This window comes from Manacus candei, unplaced genomic scaffold (genome assembly GCF_025592945.1).
Source record: "Manacus candei isolate 608988 ecotype Guabito, Panama unplaced genomic scaffold, ASM2559294v1 h1tg000048l, whole genome shotgun sequence".
Lineage (NCBI taxonomy): Eukaryota > Metazoa > Chordata > Aves > Passeriformes > Pipridae > Manacus > Manacus candei.
The window spans coordinates 6,589,831-6,599,313 of NW_026138096.1; the positions used below are offsets into that span (position 1 = coordinate 6,589,831).

General features: G+C 41.2%; 1 protein-coding gene across 5 annotated transcripts in view; it reads right to left on the reverse strand.

Annotated features, from left to right (window-relative positions):
* HTT (huntingtin) overlaps positions 1-9,103 on the reverse strand; it is an 80,411-nt gene extending 71,308 nt beyond the window's left edge. For 2 of the 5 annotated variants that reach the window (XM_051798299.1, XM_051798296.1), the window contains exons 1-3: positions 8,818-9,101; positions 2,931-3,014; positions 2,374-2,494 (exon numbers count right to left, since the gene is read on the reverse strand). In XM_051798299.1, coding sequence (XP_051654259.1) covers positions 2,374-2,494; positions 2,931-3,014; positions 8,818-8,918 — 306 coding nt within the window. In that variant the 5' untranslated portion in view covers positions 8,919-9,101. Of the gene's footprint in view, positions 1-2,373; positions 2,495-2,930; positions 3,015-8,817 lie in introns of all 5 variants that reach the window. The other 3 variants (XM_051798295.1, XM_051798297.1, XM_051798298.1) reach the window with 3 other exon arrangements.
* Positions 9,104-9,483: the final 380 nt, after the last annotated feature.

The window sequence follows — 9,483 nt, forward strand, 5'->3', positions numbered from 1 at the left end:
TCTTTATATTAACATAAGCACCCCACTGTAGACTGCAGGTGCCTAAATGACAGCAGGTAGGACTTACTTGATAAAATTTAGTTTTTTATGAGATGTTCACTGCCTCTGTATATAAGGATATCAAGCAACATAAGAGGGCACCAATTACTATTTGGATTCAAGGCTAAGTTGTCCTTACAACACACCCAACTAGAGCAACTCTTGTTGCTGGTGTAAAACTATAATTTTAACAGGCTAGAATTTAAAATGTCATCAGAAAAAATTGTAAGCACAGTCATTCTAAATAACTATAATAATAAAACCCAATTACTGAGACCAACTGTACTCCAATCTGTGTGAAGAGTCCCACCAGTATCATTAGCACAGAGAATACTACAACACTGTGCATCAGCTTCAGAAACAAGACAGCTTGACCTTACCCACAGAAAACTGGTAAACTCACAACTTGGTATTTTTTCTTTTAAAGGTATCACCAAGGTTGTTTAAATTTTGAGTCATGTATGTTGTCTTTGAGGTTCTGACAGACAAGTGTAGTGATACTTAAAGATGACCTACAGAGTCCTTGTCTAAAGTTACATGGTCAGCCTTGTCTAACACAGAAGTGTTAGTTTTTAAGTTAGACTAACGAGTATAAACTCCAGACACACAGTTACACAAGTAATGCTTACATCTATATTCTCCAATTTCAAGAGAGAAAATACAAAACATCTACCTAGCAAAAGAATTAGTCTCTAAAAATGCCTGAGGTACTAAAGAAAGCTGAACTTGGTCTAAAATGCAAGCTCGGGGGTCCAACACCTCTGTTCCACTCATCACAAGCATCACTGCAACTTGCATCACCAAAAATAAAACTGCACATCTTTTTGTCTCTGTATTTATACACAAGAGTGTCTGCCTAAAGACTAAGTTGCTCACACACAGCATGAAACATAGAAACAGGATACAAGCTACAACCAGCTTCCATAACAGTCTGATGCATCCATGTGGTTGGAATATCACACTGTTACCATTTCAGAGCTGTGACCAACTGGCAAGTCTAAGGACTGATAGAAGACTCTGTCATTTAAAATCACTTTAATCTTTAAAACAAAACCAACTACCATACAAGCATTTGGAAAAAAAAAAATAACGTTTTTCAAGTTACCTTCAACCACGCCAGAAAGCAACAATATTAAATAGATCAGGGAATTTATGAGGTAAGTTTTATATCAAGCATATGTATGAGTTTCACAGAAAGTAGGAAATAAGTTTGCATGTTTGCAGTTTCAGAGCATCTTTGAAAGCAAATTAAGTTAAATAATAGTGTATGCATTTTACAGAATGCTCTCCCACAAATGGAAAAACATTTAAATCAAAGTGAAAAGAGCAAAGTGTCACAGGGCAAAACAAAGAAGGAAGGCACCTGCACTTCCTCATTCCCTATCATTATGGAATACACTACATAATGAGTAAGCTTTCTTCACACAGCTTTCAGCCACAAGCTCAATCCCCAAAACTTAATTCCTTCAGATATCAAATAAACAGAACTTAACTGAGGAAATCCATAAAGAAATAAGGATGCTTAGTTTGCTTGCTTCTATGCACCCCTTCATGCTAAAGAAAACTATTATTTGCGTATTTCTAAAGCGCCTGCATCAACTAAGTTAATTATGCAGGTACCTAAGGTTGACTTAAAGTTCAATTATTTCCAGGGAGAAAAAAAGTGCAAGCGAAGGCAAACCTGTCCTGAAAGCAGCAGCTCCAAGGATTTACTCAAAAGGTTCATTTTAAGATATTTTGAATCACGATTTAGACCTTGCCTGACCTCCTATGAATGCCCATCTGCTGTTCTCCAACAAGCCCTTCACTCTGGATCACAGTAGGGGAATAAACAATCTCCAGAACACCATATTTATCCTAAGTACTGCCTCAAATCTCCTCCTAGAAGTCTCAGCAAATCACACTATCTGAATTGGGGTATACTACTAGCCCAGAATGAAAAGGCACTACAGCTTTCAAGCAGTTTTTAAATAATATTTTTACCTTTCCTCATGCTAAGTATCTTTATGTTTACAGAGCAATAACAGAGTATTTCTCCCACACAAGATGACTTTAGAAAAGCCAACATTTTTGTTTTGGTTAACTTGAAGAGAACAAAGTTAATGAACAACTCTACAAAAGACTAGATTGGAACAATGAATGACAGAAGACAAGTTAAATATGTTGATCTGGGCATTAGAAGCTCTCCTAAGAGCACGTACAGAATTTAGTAAAGAAGCTTACTTAGCCTCTTACATTATGAGGTATTATTGAAATAAGAAAAGCAACTGCAAGAACATTAGTGTGAACTCATACAGGACACTGCATCAAGAAAAGGCAAAATGTGGTTCTTACTTTAATAACTTTATTAAGGCATTCATCAGCAACCATCCGGACGTCAGATTCTGCATCCTCACTGCACAGGAGAAAGAGTTCCATAGCAATGCCCAGCAGCTTCTGAAATTCTGGAGAATTTCTAAATAAACAAACATTAGAAAATTACAATGTGCACTCTGAAAAGGAAACACTAATGTTGTTTTTGAAGGAGTTTTATAATCCAACTACACATATATTATACACACTTACACAGGAGGAGAAGACATACAGTGTATTAAAACACTTCATTAGGAGTTGGGAGATCATTTCCCTGCTCTTTTCTACATAACCTGGCCAAGTATTTGACCTCTGTGCCTAAGTTTCTCTGTCTGCAGTAGAAGGATAATGCCTACTCTACCAACAGTTAAAACAAAAGTACTTCTTCAACTTCTTGGGATGGTTAAAAGCACAAAATCATGCCATTTCAATTTTAAACAGAAGTTCAGCACTTAAAACCAGCAATTATCAGGAATCCTCCAAAGAGGTAACACTACAAAGTTGCTATTCATCCTAATGCAATAAAGACATTGTCTTACCTTAAAGACTGAGCAACGATGTTTTCACATATTGTTAGACAATGGTTCACTCGATCTTTCTTGGTAGCTGAAAGTTCTTTCTTTCTAAAGGAAGAAAATAATGACAATGAGTCTGAAACAAGAGTTCAAAAGTGACCATTGGAACACTCTTGCTGGAGCAGCGTCTAATGATTATACACGAAAAAGATGCACTTTCTGGTCATCAGACAAACAGCTATATACCAACCACCTGTAACCCCAGGACCCCATATGCCAGCTGCTGCTGAGAGCAGGTAGGACACAAGCAAAGGGAAGGACACAAGCTTAGAAAGACAATAAACCATTTAACAGGGAATATCATATTAATTCTATAATTTTCACTGAGAAAACATTCGGGGAAGAAAAATGAAGAAGAGTAAATGGAAAGGAAAGAAAAAGTGGAGCCGACCTAGAACAAAGTGAAAATAAAAGAAACTGATAGAATGAAAAAGGTTGGAGAAAAGAAGCCATGAGAACAAAAAATACCACTTTTAAAAAGACCTTCCTCATACATAATATCATCATAGACTTTTTTGTCTGCCAAGGTCTTGAACTTGAGTTCTATTAAATGGACCATATTGTATCTGAACTGCAAAAGATGACAAAGCAATCCAATCATAGACTACATTCCTCCAAATGGTAATTACAAAAATAGTAAAGCTCAAGGCACAGTCTCTGCCCATCGAGAATAATGTCCCTACAGTAACACTTGGTATAGCCCAGAGTGTACAAGAAAGAGGATAAAATTCACAAAATCAAAGGATGTGCATCCACAAATAATGCAGAGCACAATATGAAAAGCTTCTACTTCACAAAATCTGTTTAACATTCACTTCAGCATGACATAAGCTCTTGAAATAGCAGCTCTTCCCTGCTCCACCCCCAACAAAGGAACAGAGAACAGAGAGCGAGACAGACTCTCAACCATGACTGTGAAAATTTATTTCAGCATGCAGTATCTCCTACTCCTAACTTTACTGACACAGAATCACTTCTAGGAAAGCAGATGTTACTTTTAAATAATTAAGCAGTAGCAACACTAGAGCAAAACCACACACCCAAAGGTACTTTTCCTGAGTCTGTTTCACAATAAGGAGTTACCAGCTCCTTCACTTACATTCACAGAGAATCTTCCTTTTTGTTTTTCAAGTGAAAACTGATCATCTGTATTTTTAGTATATAATTTTCTGTCTTAGTAAAAAATAGCAAAACTCATCAAACAGCAAAACAGTGTCTCTGAACTAGAAGCTGGAAAAACATGTGAACAGCCTTAAGTTGCATTAATATCATTACCACAACATTAAGGACCAATAGCAAGTAGTCAATGAGCACAGTAAATTAAGCTAACTCAAAATACAGTGTCTGACAATTTTTTTTTTTAAGAATTACACTGTAATATTTAAGAGCTTTAGCTCAAATAATGGTATGGTTTTGGAAAAAGTCATTCTTTGCCAGTATCCCTGTCCTTTTTCTTCCATCAGGCTGGAAGTGGGGGGTTGAAAAGTCTTACGTTATTCCCAAGATTTCAGTTTTTCCCACTAAGATCCTCTCATCTCATCCCAGAAATACCTTCCATTTTTAGAAGTTTAAGGAATAGCTCTGAACAAGGCCATTTTTCCATTATGGTTTGGCAGCATTTTTTTTAGGCAAGCTACAGCATTCCTCAAAGAGGATCCCTTCTTGGGCTTGTGCTCTTAAGCTACTGGCAGAACATGAGCAGACAACCTGAACTGGACCAAGATACACAATGTCTTTCTCTCCCTCTTGAAAAAGCACCAGAGTCCTCAGCAGCATTTCAGATCATCTCTAACAACACATCAAATACTCCCCAAGGTGCCCATCTGATTTCACAACGTCAGCACCACTGATGTGGACAGCCACCTCGGAAAATAAATCATTTCACCTTTCAGGATAATTTTGCCCAGCATTGCCCACATCTCTTATGAGCACCATTTCCAGCACACATTCAACCCAAAAATAGAACAGGCACATCTGAACTTGCACATAAGCTCAGTATTCCAGATACAAAACACATTAAAGATACTGCTGAATGAGACTGCTTTCAGAATAAAGTTCTTTATTATCTACATAATATAGCCCTGAGCAAGGTAGGCTCTGCTGTTCAATACTGCTCAGACTAATAGAGATCAATCTCTCAGGTAGACAACTGTAAACAGAGAGCTCAACTAACATTTAATCTACCACTGGAAATTTTCCTGAAACAACTAACTTAAAAATTAAAAAAGGCCTGGCTAGAGAAAATTTAAAAGTGGAAGGAAAGCCACAACGTACATCACGTGCATGCACACATTTTCTGTGCCTACAGAGGGAGAAGGGGAACAGAACAGGATCTAGAGAGAACATACGATTTTTTTTATTTAAAAAACAAAAATAAAGCTCTATTCAGAAGTATCATGAAGTCTGGAGGCAAACTGCTGATGAGCATACCCAGGGGGGCAACAACAGCATCACACATTTGATGAATCAATCACACATATCTAATGAATAACAGAAGGCAGGAGATACTGGAAGTAGCAGTTATCTACAGGAAAGCTTCATCTCACATGCAGAGGAGTTTAATCTCCTGCCTACTTCTACAGACCATCTCTAGCCAGGAAGATTAATGAACAATGTAAGAAAACCATCAAGCCTGGATAATTTTCCCCTCTGAGTCCTGATGAGCTGACTACAAAGAGATGCAGCTCAACAATGCTAATTTTTATTAGACCTTGAAATTAAGGATATGTTACCAGTAGAGAAGTTCTAAAGCTGAACCAGCAATAAGAAAAAGGGCCAAACCAAACAGCTTGACATTAATCTTAAAAAAAATAACAGGAAACTAAAAGATACTCTATTAATAACAAACAGAAGTATGAGGGGGTCAAGAAACAAACTAAGTTCAAATATCGAGACAATTGAAACAATGTGTATTAACACAGGCAATGATGGGTAGTCAAGTTAACTAGAACTGGTCTACTAGACACTTTAGAAATGCTAATTCCAAAAACACCATCTAGGAACCACCACTGTCAGGTAGGGTAATATGTATTATCCACACTGTTCACATGGTCTTCAATGAAGCAAAAATTCATGATAGGCATCCATATAGCACTAATCAAGCCAATCTGTGATCACAGCTCCAGGCAAATATAAAAAGCCAGAAAAACTGGTGAGTATAGAAAAAAGCATATTGTTGGAGAGCACTTGGGCTTTTGCAGCACCTTTTGCTGTATCAGTAATGGTTAGAATCAAGTGTTTAAAAAAAAACAAATTAAAAAATTACAATAATTGTCTATTAGAACAAGTTGACAAGAGAAAAGGTGAGGAATCTACCTTTGGATTAACCAAATAAAAGCTAAATACCTCTCCAGAAGAAACACTAATAAGTCATTCTCTCAGGTGATAAGAAGTAAAAATTAATAAAGTGTAAAATATAGGATGTGTGATGACCTGTCTGCTTTTTAGTTTCAGTGAGTAAACTCTGAATTTTTACATCATACTAATAAAATTCTAAGTTAGTGGGAGCTTCGTAATACAAAACACAACATCCAATTTAAAACAAAATCGAAGAGTCTGAAAAAGATAAAAATGGATAAGGAAGAAAATCAGATGTCTCAACAGAAGTGCATAGAAGCAATATGACAGAGAGCTCAAGTTAAGTTTCAGTAGAAGGGAAAAAAAATCCCACAAGAGATAAGAGAAGGGACCAAACACTGACATCTGACTGTAATGCATAACATAAGCATAACACATGATTATTGCTGATTAAAATCTCTCAAAACAGAAAAAGCTCTGACCTTCTTGGTAAAAGCTTGGATTTGATTAATATTTTAATAAAAAAGTAAAGACAGGATATCAATATTACCAAAAGTTCTGGAGTCATTGTCTTATAGCAAAGTGAAGAAAAACATGGATACATGTTGTGCAAACAATAAATTCTTCTCTACCCTGATCTCTCTGATCTTAAAACATTTCACAGCAGGAGACAGCCCTCAGTAGGACACAGGATCCAGACAGAACTACAAAATATTTAAGTGCTATTTACACAGAACCATAAGGAAGATAAACACAGAGACAATTTTCCTTTCCAGTCCATTACAAACAAGAAAAAATAAATGCAGACAGGGTTGTGAATTACATCCAAGATGTCACCTGCCATTTCACTACAAGTTTGGGAAGCTTCAGCAAAGGCTGTTACAATGGCCTTTCACTGGCTTTTATAAGGCTCAGTGCTGTCACTAAATTTGTACTGCTCCTGGGGGCATGCAATCCCATCAGCTTCCTGAAAACACAGCCTATTTTTAAACACAAAGCAAAGTCAACAAGGACAACTACAACACTAATTTTTTAATGTTCAGAGTAGAATATGCCTAAATTTAGACCACCCAAACCAAGCATGATATTCCTCAGCAAGCATCACAAAGAATTTTCAGGATTTTCTCTTGAAATACCACAACCTGTCTCATCAGTAACTTTCTAGACAGACTTTTTGAACTGCATATAGGAAAGACTAGAAACAGATGGTCATCCATCCCCCATGTCACCCAAAGTACTAATATAAAAAATGCACTACAGTAAGTTACCTAAAAACAATCAGCTCATGAAGATGAGCTTTTTCACCTATTATGCACCAAGTGTGACGATGCATTGAGACTGTTTGAGACAACACTCTCCAAACAGAAACAGTCCCAACAGTGATAATTTAGTTGGCAACTGTACCAGAGTGTGCTGTGGGAGCAGGTGGCCCAGAGCCCGGAGCCGCTGCTTCGCTTCCTCTGCCAGCACCGTGTGAAACCACCAATTTTGGAGTTACCTGCTCCCCAACCCTTCTGCTTCCCCCATCTCCCCAATAGCTGGAGAAGAAGTAACAGTGTGACTCATGTCTTTATCCTGTAAAAACCTGGGTCTTTGCACCTGCTCAGTAAAAGCTATTTTAGAGGACACAAACGAAAGGGGCAGCACTTTGGTACTGAACAGCTCCTTGTCCTCCAATAATGCCTCCTGATGGGACACCAGAGTATCTCATAGATGTAATGCATTTGACCCTTATGCTTAAGAAAGCAAAAGGGTATCAGGAATATTTAAGCTAATCCCTCTCAGGTCTCTGCACAGCAAGTCACAGCACAAGACTTTAAAAGAAGTTTATCACAAACAGACATATGCACAGCAACTCCTTTCAAACCATTCAGAGCTCAGACTTAACTCCATTCAACTTTTGAATTCATAAATGTTAATGCTCGTTTTTAACTCCAACATGAACTTTCAGGGCACTGTTCTGACAAGACCGAAGAAAATCAACCAAGTGACAATTGACATTCTTAAAGATATGAAAGTGAACTACAGAATGGAAGAAATTTCTCTTGCTCTGCCCCGAATCCTTATTTCAAAAAACCTGTATAATCAGCTGGAGAGAGCTCAGTGAAAAGACACTCACGAAGAAAGAATCAAGCATTGAAAAACAAGGTTTATGAGGGAGGATTTCGAGAGTTACCAGAAAACAAAAGGTTGAAAGGAGTGCTTTAAGTTATGCTTAAGGGGTTTTGCCTTTTTTTGCAGCAGTGTATCAGCCGAAAATAAGGTTCTCCTTCCTAGACCCAGCCTGTGAAACCCACATAGCACCGCTGTATCCCCCGTTCATCACCCGCACCGCTGCATTTTCAAACGTGCTCCCCCTGAAAGTTACTCCGCACTTAAACTTCAGCAGAGTCGGCGGCAGTAGCAGCAGCACCCGGACAGGTCTGCAGAGCCGCCTCCCGCCCAGGACGGGGCAGCGCCGGGGCCGAGCGGAGGTGGCGGGGCGGCCGCCCGGGCCCGGGCGGGGCGAGGGACGCGCGCGAGGACCCCCCAGACCCGGGCATGGGGCACTCACGGTCTCTGCAGCGGCTCCTCGGGCAGGGCAGCCGGGCCCTGCTGCTGCTGGAAGGAGCGCAGGGACTCGAACGCCTTCGTCAGCTTCTCCATGGTGGCCATGTCCGCTTCGCCCGCGCCGCCGGCACCGGCCCGCGCTCAGACCCGCCCTCTCGAGGGCGCCCCAGCGGGCCCGAGCGCTGTCTCACCGCCGCTGCCGCCGCCCCTGCCCCGCTGCCGCCGCAGTGCCGGCGCTGCGCGGGCCCGGGCCCGTCACAGCCGCGATGAATGGGGCGGGCGCTGCCCGGGGCCGCGGCCGCCTCCCGTCCGCCCCGCCGCCATCTTGGACCCGTCCCGGCGGCCCCCGCGTCGCCGCCGCCCCGCCCCCACCGGGCCGCCCCGCCCACCCCGGCCAAGCGTCACGCGCGGGCACGCGGCAAAGGGGCGGAGAAACAGGGAGAGTGACAGCCGCTCTGCCCAATCAGAGAGCGGACCCCGCCCCTCCCCGTGCGCCGGAGCCGGCGGGAGGCGCCGGGTCCCAGAGGCCGCCCGGCGCTGCTCCGCGGCGCCGCCTGGTGGCGGAAGGCGGCCGTGACTCGCGGCCCGTGAGGGGCCGGACACCCGCACCTTCCTCAGGGGGTACTCCCCGCACTCGCACAGCACACGCTAAACACACAGGATACAAGAG